The sequence below is a fragment of the Azolla caroliniana genome, unplaced genomic scaffold (assembly GCF_043228905.1).
Source record: "Azolla caroliniana isolate FFs.n. ecotype wild unplaced genomic scaffold, voAzoCaro1.0.p SCAF_16, whole genome shotgun sequence".
NCBI lineage: Eukaryota > Viridiplantae > Streptophyta > Polypodiopsida > Salviniales > Salviniaceae > Azolla > Azolla caroliniana.
In genome coordinates, this window is record NW_028230451.1 from 17,655,465 (window position 1) to 17,678,691 (window position 23,227).

The window sequence follows — 23,227 nt, forward strand, 5'->3', positions numbered from 1 at the left end:
CAAACTATCCCCAAATAAATATATACTATCACGACACTCTTCTGATCTTACCACCAACCAAATCCCGCCAATAGGTTTCAAGCACGACAGGACGCGGCACATTATTCGCGGCCAAGGCGAATGAATGCGGTCATATATGACGGCGAACTCAACTCCGAGACGAGCAGAGAGTCCTGGGTAAAGTTCATTCACACCGGGCCTGCCTCCTTCCACAGCTTGGGTTAAGGTCCATTCACACCGAGCCATTCTCTTTCCACAGAAGTCTGTGTGTGTGTGTGTCTCTCTCTCTGTCTCTCTCTCTCTCTTTGTCTGTCTCTTCCTTTCTTGCAGAGATCGATCCGTTTCGCCCCGTTTCTGATTACCTGCACGCCCACGCTTGGCCGCAGAGAACCGGGAATCCGTTCGATCCAGATAGATAGCAGTTTTACCTTACCCTCCCTCCTCCCCCGCCATAAAGCTCAACTGACGCCTTCGTCTCCTCATCCAGGTTTGTCTTCTTCCTCCCTTCCTCCTCTTCATCTGGATGAGGAAGCATGGATTTTTGACTTTCTTTGCAGCATGGATTTGTCTCTGCGAAAGGAATCTGGGAACCTTAAGTAGAGGTTTTTCCTTGACCTACCATGCGGAGTATCTAGCGGAATTTGTTTTACGTTATGTGTTTTCTCTTTGATGTGAGAAAATTGTGGAAATGACTCATTTGGCCGTGGTAGAGCTCCAGCTCTTAATTTTCGAGGATTCACCTCGGTGCATTGTGCTTCCATTACAGGATCTACCATGTCCTACACATACAGAAAGAAACTCCCAAAAAGTGCACGCACATGTCAAGAATGGAAACAATGAAATCCCTACAAGACCAAAAACAAGGTAATTGTCCCCTAGGTTTCCAGTGGGATTTACTTCCTAGATATGAATACCTGCCATCTGAAATAAGAAGAGCAAGGATTTCCTAGATGTGCTGGGCCCTTACAAAAACAGTATTGTAAAAAGTCAAAGATGACCAATGACAACAGTAGAATATTTGAATAAAAGAAAAACTTAATAGAAAGAATGGAAAAGGAAGTATGCTAGTACAACAAATTTATAAATGTTCTATACAAAGCTGAGAGATTTTATGACGACGTAACTATAAATTCAATGTTAACATTACCTCTGGAAGTACGCATAGGTGAGTAAAGGGGTTCCTTCTACAAAGTGGGGGTCTATTTGTTTGTAATCATTGTGTTTATCACAATCCATTAATCCAAGCCAAACATGAGAGATGGAGCCATATGTTTTGATCATGAAATTCTGAGGGGATCACTGTGGTCATATGGCAGGTGATGAAGGATCATACTGTGTGATAGATGCTTTTCTGATTCCATCGTTGTTTTCCACCAGAATGGCCATTGATGGAAGCTATACATGTGGAATCCAGATGGCCTAGGAAGAACACCTTAGAGGGGAGGATTCACACGTAGACATAAGAATGTCACCTGATGGGAAAAATATCAAATATTCAATTCAACCTACCAGACATTCCAAAGTAACAAGGGTCTTGCTCAATCAAGAGATATAAGGCACAGTCACATAATGGCCACAAATAGCAAGCAAATAGTCATCTACTAATAGCAGCTCTAACAAGGAGCAACATGAAAAGAGTTTCTCCGCCTCCCTTGAAGTGGAAAATATTAAGGAGTACAGGATCAAGATAAACTCTTCTAATATCAAAGTAGTGAGCGCGTGAAGAGGGGTTGTCCCAAAATATTGAAAATGATCAGATCTTGGGAAAGCTCGAAGACACTGAATGTTCTTTTTCCTCCTCATTCCTTGTTCCATCAATAATTGATATGGTCACAGATACATAAATCTCTGCTTCTTCAGTAAAATTTAGAAGGAACCTCTGCTTTTAAAGAAGTTATTGAGCATGTCATTGAGCCCCCCTAATCTTATCTACTTTCATTATTTAAGAACAAATCTACCTCTATGGCCTCTTCACCTGCAACATTGGATCACTTTTCCTTGCTCCTTATTACTCTTAAGAATTTTCATTTCAATGAAAGTGGAATTACTCTCCTTGTATCGCTCTTCTTGTTACAGTGGATATATGCTTGCAAGTTACCAGAAATTGCAGATTTTTTTACCTTAAAACTCTTCTCTGAGCTCAGTACTCGCTAAACTCTTACCCAGAATTGCAAAGTTGGAGTGGTCTTGTTTAGGGTACATTATCAAGGTGCTAGGAATTAGAACATGAAATCCAGCCTCTGCCTCAGCCCTAACCATGGTATGTTAGGGCAGATTCAGTGAACAAAGTTTCTTCTGTTCTTGTTTAATTATTTTCTTAAACATAGCTCCGCTATTAGTCAGCTTTAATGTTGTGTTTTGGAGGCTTTGGGCCAATTGTTTATGCTGGCTTCTGTTTAAGTCTCTCCAATGTAGCCTTCATTGAACTCTTTGACCTGGTTGCTTATGTGTGTTTCCACTTGAAGCAGTTCCGAACTATCTTCACCTCGGAATCATGAGTAAAGGCATTAATTCTAATGATTCTCTCTTTCAGACTTGGAATTATATATCTCTAGGTATATTGTTCGCCATTCTTTATGCTTAAAGGAGAGCTTTCTTCTTGGAGAAGAAGGAAATACACCATCACGAAATGGTCAATGGTGACCACAAGTAGCACACAAATTTACTGCAGCTAGAAGAAGATAAATAAATAAAGCAAATTACCCCCAACCATACACGATAATCAAGGATTACTATTTTACGAGCAAAAGCATTGGGAAAAAAAACCCAGCTAGTCCATCCATTCTATAAGTAAGGTGCTCAACACCTGATTATTTTTAGTGATAGTGTCCACCGCTTAATTCTTTTCTAATATCCAGATGCCCAACTAGATACATGCATGGGCACTCTTTCTCATTTAACATCAACCAGGATCTAGCACTTGGAGCTAATATTAGTGCTACCCTCAAACAATTTGGGACTGTTAAAAGAAATTCTCAGCCATAGGGCAGCCATGTAAGGTTTATTGTCATTTCATCAACAAAGTTTAAGGAAGAATTGAGAGAAAGCGTATTTTGGAAGTTGCACCAAATGGATGATCATTGGAGAGTCATTTAGCAGGTAATTTGACTGTTGAACGTAATTAAGTAGGTGCTTCATACCTTAGCTTATATGATAGAGGGACTAGCTAGAATTTGTGCTTGTAAAACATTTCCCTGAGTGCGAGAGTCTATGGTCCATGTTTTAGTCCCTAATGTGGTGTCCACTATTCTTACTCTTATCCTTCTAGATACTACTCTCTATATGAACATAGTGTATGATTAGTGGTAATTTCTTTTATTTATTTATTGGTGGTCGTATTGTGATGAAGCGTTACGAATCCAAATTACTCGTGAAGAGATAGAATAACCAGGAAGAGGAACAAATGTTTGGGTCTGCCTATCAGCTTCAGTTTTCGTAACATCCGCACTAAGATCCGAAAGTGAAGCAAATTATGGGAGTGGGTGTTCCTGTGGCACTGAATGAAAGAGTCTTCAGGAAGAGATCATCCCTGTTGTCCTCCATCTTCCAATAGACCAAAGAAATTATTCCATCTAATAAGAGCTTCTCCCGAACAAAGCGAGATTGTATCTGAATTGGTTTGGACTGGGATACAAGCACCAACTCCAACTCATCTCAAAGATACCTACCTTTTATGGGAAACAATAGTGCATCTTTGTCATTACCTAATCTCCATAGAGACAACTTAAGTAGTCTCATGCTACACATGCCAAACTCCTCTTGCAAAGTATCATTAGTACTGTTGATGTAAGGAACATTTTCCGCAGTGAGTATGAGATCATCCACATAGAGCACAATGACCATTGAAAGATCATTCTCATAAAATTTCAATACTGTTAATGTATTTTGAATAGGAATTTATATCTATCTGATACATTAGCCACCTTTTTCTGCAAGCCACAACAAATTGTGGCCCTTAATCTTCGTAAATGCCATTCACATCGTTGGAGCAAAAGTATCACCATAAACCACCTCATTTAACATAACCTTGGGCACAAGTCTAATATTATGCTTTTTCCAATGGAAAGCTCATAGCATCACCACGGAACATTTCAGTCCTGGAAAGTGCCAAATACTGCAAACTGAAATTGTGTACAATCCTAACACCAATTTGGCTGATGTGAAATTGCAATCAGATCCAGGCTCTGGTCGGCCAACTCTATTCCAGACCTGAGTATTGGATGATCCACCGTACACCCCAGCCTGTTGGGAACCCCTCTGGCCTAGTGTCTATGGATACACCATGCGTCTGTCGACCACTATCTGATCTCTAACTGGAAGCGGAGATTCCACAAAAATAATTACATGATATAGGATCTGTTTTTCCCGTCTTAAGTCTTGGGCACATGTGCAGATACATCACAGACAAGTCTGCAAAAGTTAGAAATGCTAGGCTGCTTGGCAAAATAGGTCTTGACTAGAATCTGCTTAAGAATCTCTGCCTGAGGACACCTGCTAAGTATATGGTTCACCATGGCAGCACTTTCAACCTGAAGGTTTCATCAAAGGTTCGTGTGTTCAAGCACATCCATGTCCTGGCTATCTCCATCATAATCTCATTCTTAAACTACATGGTACTCTACACCCGCATGCCTAGATTCCTTTTCCACCAAGAAGCCTTTCCAATTTTTTAAGCTATGACAAACTTCACTCTTCTAATAAAGAAAAAACACCCAGATTAACACGTTATACTCACATTATAAGCAAATATTTACGTCCTCTTCTCTGTAAATAGTAAAAAACGACCACCATCTAGATCTCGTGCATAGATGCTGAAAATTGATGTGCTCAAACAGGTCATCCCATAAATCAAACCGGAGTTCAAGCTTTCAAAACACATTAACCGAGTCAAAAGTCAAAATCCAGATCAGAAAAAGAAATGTTCTGCATGTCTTTTGTGGATGCAAAAGATCCCCATCTAGACCCCTTCCACCAAAAGTTACTGAAAATTGAGGTGATCAAATTGAGCAATGCTATAAGTCAACTCCGAATCGAAACTTACACCAGCCCCTGAACCCTAACCTATCTATAGGTATATATATACACAGATATAAATACACATGTACGTGTCTTTATATACCTATATATATGTATCTATTTGCAATTGTCCATTGACAGTTTCATTTCAAAACAATAAACAGAGGCATATATACAAGTAAATACCCAAAATGAAATAAGGAAACCAAAAGTAAAGCGAAACAAGAAAATGCCTAGTATAATGTCATAAACTTAACTATTATTCAATTCTACTGTAGCTTTATCTTAAGGGAAAGTAAATGTTTTCAGGAAGCACACCATAGGATCATAAACTTAGCATTACAGTTGCCATCAACAAGATGATAGTATCGGAGTACAGCATATATTATCATCAAAAGAGTAATATATGAGAAAGGTTCCATTAGTCTGTTCCCTTTTCAACAATATGTTGGTGTAGGATCTAATCACTGTGATTGTTTCAAACCTATATCAGGTTCATCTATACACATATGTTTATTTATAATGGAAAACAGTCAAAACATTTGGTGCTATGTTTCTCTGTTTTTTGATGGGTCCAAAATCAAGAAACACCTGCATTTTGTGTTTCCTCATTTCAAAAATGCTGCTAAACTATGATGGCAGTCATGCAGTTGGATTCTGATCTTACTAATTTACATGTCAAATCAAAATGTAGCAGTTGAACGTATGATCTTGTGGTCTCTTCAAGAAAATCTTATCAACTAAATAGTTCCAGACACATATATGGTCTCTCCACATTTATATTTCACTTTGTTTGCTGACAGTAGCCAAGTTAAGGATAACACTGTGCCGAAGGACAGGCTGTAACACTGCTTTAATCAACACCATTGATGGGCAGTGGACCTAGCAGAGAACAGAGAAATGACTACCCTGTTTACCCTCAGCCAAGGTATATTTTACCTCCAGGACAGCCAACTTATCCTCCTGTTGAGTATCAACAATACAGGCCAGGTGCCATGACCCACATGTATCCACCAGGTTATTATCACCAACAATATCCAAATCCAAACATTGGGCATCGGCCTCCATTTCCAGCACCGTCTCCTTCTGCATCTCATCCACCTCAACAAACTGTCACTGTACGTAATCCTGTGAACATAAACAAGGGAACTATTCAGTTGGTTAAGGATACAGAAAATCCGGGGTTTTATCTACTCACCTTTTCTTACGATGCTGAAACTCCAGGAAGGTAAAAAGAGATGGTGTGTCCATAAGCTTTGAATCTCAAGTCCTGATAAATAAGGTAAATATTTTTCAACGTTGCATGTGATGTCTGCAGCTTCAATATTTTTCTTTTTGCAAAGGAGGATGCAACAGATTGTAGCATCAAGCCTCTTTCTCCTAAAATTTTCAGCCCTATAAGAATACCCTTTGAAAGAGGTGTTGCTCGAGCATTTAAGCAACCTTCTGGAACAGGCTTTTATTTGGATGGTTATGATCCAGCTGATTTGGAGAAGGAAGGAGATGATCAGGTTTGTCCCTTAGTAATTAGAGCTCAGACTAATGCCTCAGGATCTGAAGGAACCTCAAGTTCTCAACAGAACACTCAGACTAATGCTGCAGGATCTGAAGGAGCCTCAGTTATTAATGAGAATTTTGGTGCAGCACTTCCAAAGTCTGTGAATTCACAGGTAACCGAAGCAGTTATTTTGAAAAATGAGAATGGAGATTGCAAGGTGCAGGTGTTGAGACAGATTATTTGGGTTGATGGTGTAAGATATGAATTGAAAGAATTGTATGGAGTTGAAAATGCCGGGGATAAAAGTGAAAATGCTGAAGATGATGAAGAGGATTTTGGAAAGGAATGTGTCATCTGCATGTCAGAAACTCGAGATACTGCTGTATTGCCATGCCGTCACATGGTAAATAATGATTTTGGTAGCTCATTTTTCAATGTTCTTTTCTTATCTTTATTACTAGCAACGCTTAATGAAGGTAATGCTATTTTTTTTAGCCCATGGGCTGTGAGCCATTTTTAGTGTTTCTCTTGTTCGGTTCTTGCAGTGCATGTGCAGTGGATGTGCTGAAGAGTTCAAAACTCAAATGAACAAGTGTCCCATCTGCCGACAACAGGTTGAGTCATTTCTCAAAATCAAAGTCAGAAAGAAATAGAGGGTAGAAGAAAGACATGAATCACACATGTAAAAAAAAATGTGGTAGCCTTTTCAACAGAACCTCTTCTAAAGGTCTGTAGAAACCAGGCAATTTGTATGTAAGATTATTAGTAAGCTATTGTTGTCTCTAAATTCAGACAAGATAGCTCTATTCACCTAAATTTTAAGAAAGTGCCATATATCCAGTTGTATAGCTCTGCTTGTGTACCTCAATAAGGATTCTTTGACAGTTAGAATTTTTCTTTTTCTCATAACACGGTTGTAACGAGAATGAGAAGATTATGTATGTACAAAGGGTATTTTTATTGTCTTTTTCTGTTTTGTTCTTGAACTTTGCCTTCAGGTATTTTACACCTCTTATTTCCTATGTAGATAAAAGAATACTTCAGTTCATCTGTTTCGATATGTAAATAAAGACCCCATTTTTTTATCAAAGAAATGAGTACCACACATCAAGGAATAGTGCAGAAAGAGAAGCAAATTATCTGTCTTTAATTATTCTGCACTGATTCTTTATTTATCTGTACACTTTCAATGTAGAATGTTGGTAATTTTTGTGGTAAACGTTTCATGTGATTCTACTCTATTTGGCTCGTGGTTTACCATGGTAATCTTTCTGAAGTAGGATATATGAGGTGTGAGATATAATAGTTGATATGGGGAAATTATGTAATTTCCTTAACAAGTCAATGAATAGAAAGACTTAAAAACTGTTCTTATTTATGAATCCATGGTGTTTGTCTAGGTTGCCGTCACTGAATTTTATTGGCTCTTACCTATGCAGCATCAATACTCCCAGTTTGAACTTTACTGTATGTAAACATACTGCAGATTGGTTATGGGGCATTTCTTGTCTTTCCTATTGCATGGTTTTTGCCCTTAGGTAGTGCTTGTTTTTATTCCCATTACGTCCTCCATTCTTGCTGATTTGGTCTTCTTCTTCCTCTTGGGAATGGGCGCCGAACATAATGAGCTCCTTTGCCAATGTCTAGAGTAGGGTAGATTAGCATTATGTACAGTAGGAAACCCTAGTCTAGTTGTGACTATCAAGGTATAGTGCAAAAAACATTGTTGACTCATTTCTCATCCATCATGCTGGATAATATAAGCAATCGTTGGATGTTGATTTTCAACTACATTTGAACTTTTTGCTGCCTTGTCTGTCTTGGCTAGTTCTTATAAGGTCTAAACCTTTTAAAACTTGTTTAACCACCAATGCCTATGTCCAACCACTTAAGGCATGTCATTAGTTTGAACCTTCATCCATTGAGTTCTTGGCTTGGAGAAGTATTTGTTACCAATGGCATCTCATCATTATCTAGCAATCATCCACCTTTGCAAACTAGTACATGAATTTTCAGGTGGGGATTCCCCTTGCAATCGCTTCCATGAGCATATATAGTTGAGTGATTTAGGTTGCTCTAAAGTTAAATTTTGTTCCCTTGCAATTGCTCCCAGAACGTAATAAACCATAGTTATTTGAAATGATTTACTAGACTCTAGATACCACAATAGCTAGAGCTTTTTTATTGTAAAGTAGCTCAAACATTCGGGATCAATATGTTGCTTAAGCACGAAACTTTTAAGGTAAAATTAAACTATTAAAACTATAAATTATATTTGGCTCAGAGATGAGAATATCAATATGTTGCTTCCACACAAAACTTTTAAGGTAAAATTAAACTATTAAAACTACAAATTATATTAGGCTTGGAGATTATTCTCATGTGAGGTGATTTTCAAATATTGCAACAAGAAATATTGTAAACCACACCATTAATTTCTGGTATTACAAATGCATATTACACTAAAGTTAAGGGTTTTTACGAGTAGGGAACATTCAACAATAAGTTCAACTCTTTGCAAACAAAATTCAACCATGACCCAATGAATTTTGCTTGATTGTATTCCACATTTATATCTACATTAAGAAAGACCTATAATTTGATTTGACCCATGTCCTTGTTGTTCCTATGCCACACCATGTGCAATTTATTTGGATCCACATGAGATTGGTGTAAATCTACAAAAAAGCTTCTTTTTATTTCATCTACATCCCAATTCTTGTTAAGAGAGTACGTATTGAAAAGTGTGCATATAAATGAACTCGTATCAATGTCTCGCGGGAAATCAATAAAGTCCCTATAAAGCCCTCAATTTTTAATGTCTTCTCACACTACATATCCTTTTTAGTGTCCTTTTGAGGACTTGATTTGTATTGACATTAACAAGTATTCACTTTTGACTTGCATTTATTAAACATATAGACCTCAAAATATGATAGTATGCATAGTGGCGATGATCAAATAATGTGAGTGCAAATTACATCAAAATTTGGAACTTTGGTCCCTATAATTGACATTTCTCCCTAGGTTTTTGGCATCCCCCCTAACCATGATTACATTGATGATATAGTGAGTTTCTAAATCATTATTAGCTAGAAGTATTGGAGGTGATAGAGTTTTCGTCAATGCATGTTCAGTTTGCTAAGCAAATTAGAGGATCGTCAGTTCAGTTCATCAATGCACATTGCCGATTGGGAAGGATCGCTTCCATCATTAAAGGGCTTTGTGATGTTCAATTCAGGGAGAATATGGTGTAGCTAACTCACATGTCTTATTTGTGTCATATCAACATACATAAGTTTGTGGTTATTTGTACAATGTTATAGAGTAAGTTTTCATTTACATACATGGAAGCTCTCTACTCAATGTAAAATAACTTGTGTATCAAGCAAGACCATAAATTAACCTAGTCTCAATCACAAATTAGTTGTAACAAAGGAAAAGCCTTCTAGCATTACACGTTCAAAAGAAACAATGTGGATTAAGTATCTACCTTGGGGAGATTAATTCATCTCTTGAGAATCCCTGTGGTACTCCTTCATTTAGGTTAGGACTTCCTCGCTCATCCTCCATTAGACTTGCCTCAGAAAGACGGTCTAGCAAAAGCATGAATCCGGAATCTTCCATCCTTTGTTCAATGGAAGACTTACAGATGTTCTAATCAATGGAATTGTAACCTTTTTCAATGCTTCGTTATGTGCAAGGACTAAGTACCACATGTGTTGAAACAATGTCTCTTCACTGAAATAAGGTAGGACATACACATGCTCCATTCCCTTTTGATTCATTTCATGGATGTGCAAATCTTCGCTAAGATACAAATTTGCCTCTCTTTATTTGCATTCTTACTCAAAGGCCTTGCAACAATTTAGACTAGCATTTCTCATAGCTACATTTAAATCAACCGTTAATGTTGGTGTAGAAGGGCAAGCATTGGCATTGTCCAAGAATATTGTGTCCAAATTGTCACAATGAAGCAACGCAAGGCCTAGCAAGGATTTGTCAAATCCTTAAAGCAAAAAGAACTTGAGATGTTCCAAAGGATCTTTGAAGTTGAGAATTCACTACATAGAAACGCACCAAACTTAGAATGTAATGTAAACAAACCATTAATACTTCATTCCTAAAACATTAGTCTCTACATACATCGACCATTTTGTTTGAATATTGGGTTACAAACTGCTTTTGTTTTATTATGTGCTAGACTTCGTTCCTCATTTAGTATTCGAGAAGATAATACTAGTCTAACAAGTAATACAAAATAGAATAAGATATTCGTGTGACGTACATTGAGAAGTTTGCAACATCTTGAGCCCAACAATTTCTATCACATTCTAACATAAGGCTACAATCCCATCAAACATGCTAATATTTGATGTTATACAAAGCTTGTAGAAGATTTATGTCAACGAAACTAAGAAAATCCTTATGAGAGCAATTGATCCTTAGATTAGTAATTGTGTAAACTTGATAATGCATATCAATACATTTAACACCATCTTATGGTTATTCATGTACTATTTATCAAATATAATAGATTAATTAAATGCACGGTCTATTTGCAGTGCAACGATGTGAAAATGATATCTTTACATGCTCTAACTTGAAAGATGTTTCGACCACCATAAATGTTTCATGAGCATGAATACACATGCATGCATGCACATATGCCGCACGAACAAACACACATACTTTTTTATTATAATACATCGTACCCATAGCAACTCTCTCTCAAGTTTCTTACACTTCTCTTTGTCATAGTACATACATAACCAATGGACACATAAGTGGTGTCTCATCCACTTTAAAAGGTATAAAATGGTGGGGCTCCATGTGAAGACACAAGAAAATATTGCTTTTTCCTCCATCGAGTGTCTTTGAGTCCTTTGAAATGTGAGACTTCTCATTGGACAACATCCTTTTTTATATCTTTGAATCGAAGACATAGTGAATACATTAAGCGAAAACACTATTGCATAGTGAATTCAAACATGCTACTTTCATGTCAATTTCATACAAATGTGGTACTGATGTGGTGGTGATGGAAAGTGTCGTTGGAAAGTGTTGTACTCTTAATTCTAATCTATGTTGTATTGAAGATTGCTGACACAATCCCAAGGCATGGGTTAGTGCTAGCAATGGATGTCCTTTGTTATTTCATATAAGACTATGTTAACTTGTGAGCATGTCCATATTTACAAAATCTTGTTAGGGAATAAGCGCGACTAACTTTGTTGACGAGCTTAAATTTGCATTTCTACTATTGCCAATGTCTACAATGTGATCCAATGGCTACTTTGTCCATCTACAATTGATATTGTAGGTATGACTTGGTCGGCCAACAAATAAAACATTTTTCATATTTAGGCTATGAAGAAAACATTGATATTGAGAGAAATGTTGAAATTTTGATTAATTTCTTCAAACAAGGCTAATTGGCCTTTTGAACTCTAATGTTGAGATATACAAAACTTTATTTGAAAGAGATATAAGACCGTCTTTTAATATCTTTCATTTAACATGGGCCATTTTGCAATTATGTAAATGTAACTTAAGCCTAATCTTCAAGAGAAATGGTCGAACATGCTTATATCTTTGTGGATTCCAATAGGCATAAAAATACACAAATCATATAATTCAATAATGTTTGTGGTGATATTGACATTCATGCATCGTGGTTGAGATTCATGGGCTATTTGTGTCCAAGGAAAGGGTTGGGGAATCTTTTTATGAACATGGCACATGGTCTTGCAACATCCAAAGTTCAAGTTATTGGAGATTGTCCTTGGTCTCACATGAATAAGAATTGTTAAGGGATAATATTCCACATCACGTATGCTTCGATTATTTTGAAATACAAGCATGTCATTGTGACATGGACATTGGTCATAGGTTGACGCAGTCTCCAAAATTTTGTATCCCTATCGCACTCATTTGTTTTGTGTTGTTGTTCTTGGCATGCATACATTATACAAATGACAATGGCAATCCAAAGGATGTGAAGTGCGAATATTGTGTAGCATATGTAATAGGCAAGGAATAGTATGAATTGGTTGGGTTGTTTAAGGGCCAACTAAAGGATGACCCAAAGTTAAAAAATGGGTAGAGTGGCAAGGCCTAGAGGGATCTAGTCTATACCATTGAAGAGGTGAGTGGTTAAAGCCTTGACAAGGGGCCGAATGAAATGCCACATCACTCCTATTTGAAATGAAGTTCACATTTGAAGCTCAAGGGTCAAAATGAGAATTAAGCTCTGGTTTTTTCTAATGTCATTATAGTTACAACATTCACCTTGTTTTAGGTTTTTATTTGTTGCGATCACCCTTCCTATATATCCTCAACATGTATAGGTAGTGTTCATGAGCAAGAAGAGCATGCATCCATACTTGTCCATGATAGTTTCGAAGTTGGAAGCAAATAAAAACTAAAGGTAAGTAGATTATACAACTGACAATCTTATTTGGACATAGTTGAACGTGCTTTGTCTTGTCTTGCTACTGAGGTTGTTGAAAGGTTATGGGCTGTGGAGTCGAAGGACATTTGTCTCATTTGTATTATTTTTTCGATGCTCTTCGTCATCTCTATAACTTGTATCTAGTTTGTCTCCTTATTGTACGAATATACACTCACATGTCCTACTCTCATGAATGCTCTTTACAACTCATACACATGTCTCTCACTTTTTATTGGGATTATAATCTATGACAATAGTTGTAAGCACACAATTAAAATGTTACCTTTCCATCAAACAATTGCAAATCGTCAAGTGGGCAAACACATAAAATGGTTGATAAATCATCGTTTCATGCATTGCATGCAAGAGTCGTGACAAATCTGAAACTTTGTTCACCATCACTACTGCTTTCATTTAATTTTATGATATCATGCCAAATCACGAGTCAGAGTCGAGGGGTAAAAAAGAAGAAGAAGAAGAGGATCAGAGTAAAAACGTTCAGTTTCGAGGTGCCACCTCGAGGTGGATGTAGCTGTGAAAAAGGTCCTTCAAAGTTGAAGTGAATGGAACAGACACTGTAGTGAAACCTAAAAAGTAGAAGTTATAAAATGAAAAAGATCTAGACATAAAAAGAGAACCAAACCCAAATGGGATGAAATAATAATATATGTATATGCAGGTAACGTTTTTTCGTGCTAAACAATAGGTAGCCGAAACTTATGTACGATACACACACACACATGCATATATATTGACACACAACAACCACGACTTTCCGCTACAGACTCAGAATATTATAGCTATGCTATAATTTTGACATACAAAAGTCATAGTGTTAGCAGGGCATCTGACTAGCACAACGACATGTTTTTTGTTCCTAACACAACTAATCAGAAACGCCAACTTGCAGTTTGTTGACAGCACACGCATGCAATGCGAGCATTTTGAGATCATGTGATACATCGGGAGGAGGTTTTCCAATCCCTAAGATATATATATATATATAGAGAGAGAGAGGTGGCGAATGGCTTTCATTGGACAAATTTGTGGCGAAAGGCTTTCATTGGACAATTTTGAGTGGTAAGGATTCGATCGAAAAAAGAAGAAGAATGAAGAAGAAGAAGAAGAAGAATGAAGAAGAAAAAGGATGGTAGTATTGTGTGTGTGTATGTTAGTTATTGGTTTATTGTTTCTTCACATGGATTTTGAAGGGGTGTTGGGGCCAAAAAAGCAAGAAAAAGCAAGAGAGAGGAAAATCAAGATAAAAGAAGAGAGAGGAAAATCAAGATAAAAGAAGAGAGAGGAAAAGACCAAAATAATTTTGGCAGGATCTCCTCCTTTTCTTGCACTCAAACGAAATAAATTTAAAATGAGTTAGATAAATGAAATATAAAATGAGTTGGATAAATGAAATATAAAATGAGATAAATAAATAAATAAATAAATAAATAAATAAGATTTTCAAATTGATTTCAGCGCATGGACTTGTGAATCTTCCAAAACGCAAAACGCAAAAGGCACGCAGCAAAAAAAGATGCAGTTGGCAAACGAAATCCATAAATAAATAAAACAAACAAACAAACAAATAAATAAAGACATGAATAAATAGATAAATAGACAAATAGATAAATAAATAAATAAATAAATAAATAAATAAATAAATAGATAAATAGACAAATAGATAAATAAATAAATAGATAAATAAATAAATCGATAAAAACTAAAAAAGATTTATCTGGATTTTCTTGTGGGAAAAAAAAAGGATTTTAATAAATACATAAATGTAAAGCGCGTGCTGAGCTGGCATCGATGGAGCAGCAGCGCCAGCTGGACCCCATCTCTTCTCTCTCTCTCTCTCGCTCTCTCGCCCTCCCCAGCCAGAGCTGACGTGTCGCCCTCCCATTCGCCCGAGCCGCTGCCACCTCCCCCGCCGACGTGGCGTGAGTACGGCCCCTCCGTGACGTGGCACGCTCCCCGAGGGGGGGCCAGCTGGCCGGGGTGGCGCTGCGGGCGTGGCAGAGGCCCGCCGCCAGCTGTCTGTGGCTGGTCCGACGTGGCAGGAGACGTGGGGGTGGCACTGCCGACGTGGCGGTGACGTGGAGGGTGGCGCTGCCGACGTGGCGGTGACGTGGCGGTCCGACACGGCAGTCGAGTTGGCATCCAGCTGGAGGGGCCATTAACCGTCTCTTCTTCTTCTGCACCGTTCTTCTGCCTGTCTGTCTGTCTGTCTGCTTCTGCTTCTGCTTCTTCTTCTTCTTCTTCTTCTTCTTCTTCTTCTTCAAAAATGGTGCAGACAGACGCCTGCAGAAGAACCAAACCCTAGGAAGCGCTCCATGGCTTCTTCCTTCCTCCTTCTTCTCTGAATTCCTTCCTTCCTTCCTTCCTTCCTTCCTTTCTTCTTCTTCTTCTTCTTCTTCTTCTTCTTCTTCATCTTCTTCTTCTTCTTCTTCTTCTTCTTCTGTGCGCTGCCCCTCCTGCGTGGTTCCTTCCTCGGGAACCCCCTCCCCTCCCCTCCATACCCTACCCTAACTCTCCATCTCCTTCTTCCTCTCTCATAACGCGCCTGCACGCCGTCAAAAGGATCCATCGATCGATCAGCAGAACTTCCTCTCCCTCCCTTTCTGCTCTGAGAACGCAGCATCCTGCCAAAAACCTCGGAGCTTCCATTGTTTCTCTCTCTCTCTCTCTCTCTCTCTATCTGTGCCTAGACTTTTTTTGGTGTATACTGGACTCTTCCAACTAGTAACCTCTAGAAGCTCTTGAAGCTTCCATCGCCCTACTGTACTCTTTGAACTTTGCGTCTTGCAGGAGCTTGGAAGCTTCCAGTGTCTCTCTGCCATATGTATGTATATACGTACCTGTTGGTGAAACTGTTTTGGAATATCGACGAAGCTAAGAGAGTGTGAAGAAGAACCTGTTGCTGCATTACTGTAGCAATTGATCGCCATAGCATGCAAAAGCTCGACAGCTTCCACTATTTCTGTCACATCTCTCTCTCTCCCCTGTATTCTTCTTCCTTCCTTCCTCCCTTTTCTGTGGTACTGAAACATAGGACTAGCTCTTCTCTGCTTATCTTCCAGGCAGTAGTACCTCGGCAATTGGATACCTTCAACCTCTCATAATTTCTGATATATATATATATATATATATATATCTATATATATCTCCCTCTCCACTGTGTTTAGCTCACATCTTCACTTTCATCTTTCGTCTGTGGTGCTGATTGCATTAAACGCTGGACTAACAAAGAAATCGTCACCTGCACATGCACTGTGTGCGAATTCACTGTTTTGAACGGATTTTATCATGAGGATGATTAACACAGAGAGAAATGTTGTACGATCAGGAGGATTTCTCAAAGACAGGCAAGGTCTAGTGGGAATTATGGATTCTCATGAAATGTCGTTGTCGTCTCCATCCAAATCCTCCAAGCCTTTGATGAACAAATTACAGTCTCGAACTAATGGAGGAGTCTGTTTATCAGACATCAACACACAGAATTACACTAGGCAGTGCTGGAAATCGTACACTACTCATTATGCGAAAGGAGGTCTTATACTCTCATCGTTTCTTCTATTTCTTCTTCTCTGTATCATGACACGAAGCACAGATTGGCAACTACCTTGCTTGTACAGTACAAATAGTGAAGCAGTGCAGTTAATTCCTCCCGTTTTGCAAGCTATAAAACCTCTTGCTCTGCAGGTTTCTGAAGATTCTTCTGATGAATCAAACAGACGACAAAGAAAAAGGCTTCTGGATCGTGAGCATGATTTCGTTGCTCGCAAACTCAGTCCCAAGGTGGTGGTGATGGAGGACCAGAGAGACCATTCCCTTCTCAAAACCTCTGTGGCAGACAATGACGGTATGCCTTATCATTGTTGTTTTCAAACGAATTGTTCCTGTTGATATATACTCAGTTATGATACTTGTCTATTGATCAAATGCTTAGCCAAAACTTGCCGGTTAATTATTTTTTCCTTGCAAAATCTGATCGGTTGATTATTACTTTTGCTCATTGCATCATCATGATGTTAACTTTGTTTTTTCAAATATTGCGAGCTGCGTTGGCTCATCTTGTTTATGTAATCCCCTTCTTAATTTCTTGGAACATCATGATTGAAATCATCTTTCGCTGCACTGCTTTTATATCGATTTCTCAATTACTGGCAGGGACAAAATGTGTTGCATGAGTTTGTCCTTAATCACTTGCAATTGATTCGTGTTCTCTCTATGCAGCTATATTAAGCTCAAACCCTCTCGGATTAACCAGCAACGTGAAGATCTTTGTTTATGACTTGCCGTCAAGGTTCAATGAAGATTGGCTAACCGACAGTCGATGCGCAAACCATCTATTTGCAGCAGAAGTTGCGATCCATAAGCGATTACTCAACAGCTCAGTGAGGACATCCAAGCCATCAGAAGCGGATTTCTTCTTCATGCCACTTTACTTATCGTGTAACTTCAATACATCCACTGGGTTTCCATCGTTAGGTCATGCTCGCTCACTGATGCGATCAGCGGTGAAGCTTGTGTCTCATGATTTGCCCTTCTGGAATCGAAGTAAAGGAAAAGACCACATCTTTGTTGCTACTCATGACTATGGAGCATGCTTCCACACCATGGTAGTTATTTTCCTTACTCCTTATGTTGTTTCCATTGTTGCTCAATCTGTTATTAGTGTGCACGTATTGAGAATTCCTATAAGCAACGCAACAGCAAACATATTGGGCGAGATGTGCATGAGCTTTAGGATCACACCATTGTGTTTATGTTTTTTCAAATATATCATGCATAATTTGTGGGGATGTCTTATTAACTCTTGTATAATGTATTTATACAATGCTTGACCTTGTATGACCTGGCTTATGTGTTCCATTATCATTATGCCTAGTTCTGCGCCAGTGTGCATCTGAAGATTAAGGCATTTTGCATTAAGCTGGCTGTTGGAGCCGGTGATAAAATGTGAAACCCCATTTTTGGATTCAAACGAAGCCTAGTATTATTCTACGACTTATGGCTTGCATTAAATGTTGCAGATATGTTTAAGCTTCCATAGCTGATGCAGAAGGGTTTCATGATTGATTGCTAATAAATGTAGAACTGATTAAGTGGAGGAATTTGAGTTTCTATGTTTGGATTTGAAAGTTTTCATGACTGTATTCCAAGTTTATTGTGGAAGCTGATTGATTGCTAATAAATTTTGAACCGATTAAGAAGAGGAATTTGAGATTCTATATTCGGATTTGAACATTTTCATGACTGAATGCCAAGTTTAAGTGGAAGATTACCTTGGGTTTCAAAATTGAATGCTTTGGACCTTCAGCTTACTGTTCTGATTATATTGTTCACAGGAAGACATGGCTATTGCAGCAGGGATTCCGAGCTTCCTTCAGAAGTCCATAATTTTGCAGACCTTTGGGCAAACTAATCACCATGTTTGCCAAGCAAATAACTCTATACAAATCCCTCCGTTTGTGCCTCCTTCTTCAATTGATACAGAATGGCTTCCAGAGAAGCAGCATAGGAATATCTGGGCCTATTTCCGTGGTAAAATTGAACTTCATCCGAAAAACGTCAGTGGTAGAATTTATAGCAGGTGTGTACAGAAGTCAGACTTTCTTTTCTTGATTTAGACAGGTAGAGCTTCTTTTTCGAATCGATGTTTTGATGAATGAATTAAAACAATCTTGGCATTAATGAGTGTATCAGAAGGATATTGGCATTTTTTAATGGGTATAAAAAAGATGACGGTATCAATTAATGTAGAAAGATGTTAGCATGGATGAATTTGCTAGAAATATATTGAAATGGATGAACGTATTAAAAATCTGATGCGATTGACAAATGTATCAGAAAGATGCCTGCATTGAGGATGTAGTTAAATGTTGTCCTTGATGTCTGAGCTGATGAATGTAATTGAATGATGTCTGGGTTGATGAAAGTATTGGAAACTTGCTTTGAAGGAGTTTGGGTGAAACTTCTGGCTGAGAATGTTTTGATGAATGAATTCGTGAATATTACTGTCATCGATGAAATGCATTAGAAAGATGTTTCCATGGTTGTCACTGATTACAGTACCCATAACATTCTAATGACTACTCTGTTTTGCTGACAATTATTGTTCTTGCTATTTGTTGTCAACAGGGGCATTCGATCGACAATATGGCAAAAATTCCGACACAATCATCGATTTTTTATTGAGAGGACAAGATCACCAGATTATCATGAAGAGTTAAAAAGGTCAACATTTTGCCTGTGCCCTCTTGGATGGGCCCCATGGAGTCCTCGAATTGTCGAATCAGTCATTTTTGGATGTGTTCCTGTCATCATTGCAGATAAGATTATACTGCCCTATTCACACATAATAGACTGGTCAAAGATTTCCATTAGTGTGGCAGAGAAAGACGTGGGAAAGTTGGGCAAGATTTTGAACAAGATTTCAACCACTAACCTGACTGACATTCAACAAAACCTATGGAATCTAGAGTATAGAAAAGCTTTGTTGTACATGGATCCCATCACAAAGGGGGATGCGACATGGCAAGTTTTTGAGCTATTGTCTAGAAGGCTCAACACCAGCAACTCAAATAGATACTTAACTGCTTAAAACAGGATTGATTTCATACAAGATCATTATATACATTCATCCAAATTCTTTCTAAACTCGTGCTTATTTATCCAAGACAGTAAAGTGAGTAAAACCATTACCATGATCATCCCAGATGGAGCAAACTAGATCAGAAATCCATTGTTACTCGCAAGGAGTTAGTCAGTCAGTTACATTGCTTTGTTAATAGATAGGTCAGGAATCCATTTTTATCTGATTTTTTTTCCTGGGTGAAGTTAGTGGTGCTATTTTTTGTTGCATGATTAGTCTGCAAATAAGAACACATCAAAGAAGCGCTTTTGAGGATGGGCCATGTAAGTGATACATATACATAATATATAAACATTTTGATTAGATACATGGAGCCCTTGCTTTGGGAGAGAACACAGTGGCCAAAATTTCTCACTTGTTCTCAAAAACAGTTGAATGTTTAACTGTAAAATTTGTCATCAAAGGCTTCATTGAAGTGTTGGCCCACTTGATGAAAATATTTCTAGATCCTTGACTAAGCAAAGGCCATCAAACACTATGAGTGACACACTGTCGCATGGAATGTGCGATTTGAATGCACCAAAACAGATTGCTAAAGTAAACTTTGTTCTTTGATACAAGTTTTGCATCAAAGCATCAAAGGTTGGGTTGTGTGATTATAAGAAGGAAGGTATGAGCAACAGAAGGACAATGTTATCAAATTCCCACATGATCATTGAAGGCCCAATGTGTGTATTTGTGCATTGCCATAGTGTTAATTGTATACATGGTCAAGTGGAAGATAATGAAAGGGCCAAATGGAAGCTGTTGAATGGTGTTGATATACACCAGTGTAAGTTTTTTTTGATGGTCATCAGTTCATTGATATTATTCATGTCTCAATATTGTAACGTGACATGCTTGTAGTTTTTCGTGCACTAATGTGCTTTGTTGTATGTTCAAGGTTCAAGAGTTTGGTCTAAAAATTGTGTACTTGTATAGATGTTTTGTGGTTGGTTATACTCACACATGGAATGGAACCCTTTTGATAAATCTCTGCTTTTGAAAACACCATCTGACTCGGAAGAAAAACATCGGTCATCATCATAACTCGGCTTGAATTCCTTAAAGGACCAAAAAATGATGGCATGGATGCTCGAATCTCATTAAGATTCTAACTAAAATAGCATCACTACTTGGTGTAGCTCAATCCAAATGTTTGTTAAGAACAATGACCTCACATTTAGTGGGGGAAATATTTTGTTATAAATATGGAGAGGTAGGGGTATGTTTAGCATGGCAAAAATAATGATTTCCATGCAAACAAGCCTAACAATCCAAAGGATGAGTGTGGATTGGCATGATTGTTAACGTGACTTGTGCGTATATCACTCTATTTACTAGTAATATATGTACATGTACCATGAGGGCTGCAAGTTACAAGTATAAAGATAAATGTGTGCATGGATACACAAAGCTATTGATTAATATGAGCATTTTGTGCCACAAATTTGGTTCATGAAGTCAACTTGTGAAGGTTGGTTTGTATATAACGTGTTGTTTTCATTTAAAAAGCAAAAGTGTCAAGACGCTAGGATGGAAGACCATAGAAATGTGCCTATGAGATAATAAATAAATAGAGCATTTCCATCCTTGTCACAATGAAAAACCTCGAGTGCCTTGAAGGGACCATTGTGTGCTACAAGGACACATTGTTTATCTAGTTCTGAGTCGGGGAAGTATAGAGTGGACAATGTAGCTTGTAACTTGTAGTTGTGACTCGTGAGCATTAGTGCATGTCCATTGCATGATAATCAATGCTCCTCACCTAGAGCTAATCTTAGGTAATGAAATGAAGGAGTTGACCAAGTAACCAGGTTTTAATATATTCTCTCAAAATTTGTGATTGATACACCAAAAAAGCTATCGAGTACTAGCACTTTTTACATGATGTGAAATTAAAGCACAAACTCTTTTATTTAGCCCATACTCACTTAGAGAGAATAAATAGCTGTTCTGGCGATAATTGATGAGTGAGTCCAATTTCTCGAAATATCGTGGGATGGCAAGTAAAAAGAGGTCGTATTTTTTTGATTAAAAGACGCTTAAATTATGACAAGAGGAATATTTCCTTTTATCTCTAATGGAACGGGGTAATCAACTTACATGGGAAGAATGATCACATCACCTTTTATATGGATGGTGACATTATTTATGGTTTGGTCATGGGCAAGAATAGCATATGACCATTAAATATGCATGCAATTAGACATGGCAACAAAACAATGGTCACAAAAGAATCAAAGTAAAGCTAAGAGTATGGGTGGGGAACAAAACAAACCTTGCAATAACATTATTAAGAAGAACGACAAGGCAGTCATAAGTTATACTTCGTTCAATGAGAGGATTTTTTGTGTGATGAGTGAACAAAATCCGAAGAAACAAATAGGAGATTAGCAAGTAGATCACAAATCACTTGGAAAAGAATATGTGCTATTTGAACCATATCATATCCAACTATAAGAAGACCTAAGAGTACGATGAATGGTATAACAGTCCCCAACAAGCACCCACATATCGTTGAGGTATGCCAACGATGCACAACAACTTTGGATTGGAGTTGTCATAGATCTCCATTACAATAGGAAAGACAAAAATGTGTTGATTCCGGTTCAAATTGTCTTGTAAAATTTGGTGAATATGAGTGACTAACAACACAAAATCCTATCTTACACATAGTTTCAACTTGATGAATCTCAAGCAAAAGAGACGAGATAGGTTGCAAAAGAAATAGATATTTAGTGTCCATGCAATTGCAATACGGGAAGGATGGATGCCAAATTTTGGTGCAAGACAAATCGAGAATTTGAATGACTTCACAAATGATGCAAAAAGTGTCCACCCACCACAATAAAATAAGGTAGCAGTTGTTAAAATGGATTAAGTATGACAGATTCGAGAAGCTATACCCAAATAGCCAAAAGAACTCGCCTTTTGGGCTTTTAAACATTGAGAAAGGCTACAATCTTAGCATAAACACAACATTTTCGCAATAGTAAATTGTAAAATGCTAATGCCCTGAACAAAAGGTCTCTGTCTTAGCAAATAGATTCGAATTGAACCCAAGGGTCTGCACTGTCCCTTGTTATGTTCAGAAATGAAGAATAAAGGTTAATCGAAAGTAGGAGCTTATTGTGATTGTGGGCACCAAAGTAGATTGGCGACAGAACCAAACTAATATACCAATATCATGATCAGAACTTAAAGTATAAAGGTAAAGTGCCAGTAAGATCTTGTTGTCATTGTTTGTATGAATCAGCCTTCATAGATATGGTTGTTTCCCTACATCATGGCCATTTTCACATAGCCTGACTAGAATTTCCTATTCAACTTCAAAATGGATTTGACTTGGATAACACTGTGACATCCACATGCTTATCCACATGCTTAACACAAAGCGTGTGAAACAATACCAAATAATGGCAAACAACACAGCAAAACAAAATCTGCATTATTTTGCTGTGTATTGTACCAAAACTCAACTGGAAACATATTTTGAGAGATGGGCTTCATGATAACCTTCAAGCAAACTATACAACTCAACTAAGGTATATACTCTTCCCTTTATATCCTAGAAGGTATTAATGTAGAATGTAAATCAAGGATACTGGCCGACACAAGA

General features: G+C 37.8%; 2 protein-coding genes across 3 annotated transcripts; both read left to right on the top strand.

Annotated features, from left to right (window-relative positions):
- Nucleotides 1-322: 322 nt before the first annotated feature.
- Nucleotides 323-7,398, top strand: LOC147854106 (putative E3 ubiquitin-protein ligase LUL2). Of its 2 annotated transcripts, none has more exons than XM_087332474.1 (4): nt 323-487; nt 5,820-6,244; nt 6,335-6,917; nt 7,060-7,398. In XM_087332474.1, exons 2-4 carry the CDS (start codon nt 5,886-5,888, stop codon nt 7,165-7,167), a joined length of 1,050 nt encoding a protein of 349 aa, XP_087188600.1. In that variant the 5' UTR covers nt 323-487; nt 5,820-5,885; the 3' UTR covers nt 7,168-7,398. The 2 variants fall into 2 exon arrangements, with proteins under 2 accessions (XP_087188600.1, XP_087188601.1); XM_087332475.1 differs by having other exon boundaries at nt 325-487; nt 5,823-6,244.
- Nucleotides 7,399-16,119: 8,721 nt separating this feature from the next.
- On the top strand, nt 16,120-19,933 carry LOC147854107 (putative glucuronoxylan glucuronosyltransferase IRX7). The gene is made up of 4 exons (XM_087332124.1): nt 16,120-16,830; nt 17,205-17,590; nt 18,320-18,564; nt 19,113-19,933. The coding sequence occupies exons 1-4, from the start codon at nt 16,275-16,277 to the stop codon at nt 19,573-19,575; spliced, it is 1,650 nt and encodes a 549-aa protein (XP_087188250.1). The 5' UTR covers nt 16,120-16,274; the 3' UTR covers nt 19,576-19,933.
- The last annotated feature ends 3,294 nt before the right edge of the window (nt 19,934-23,227 follow it).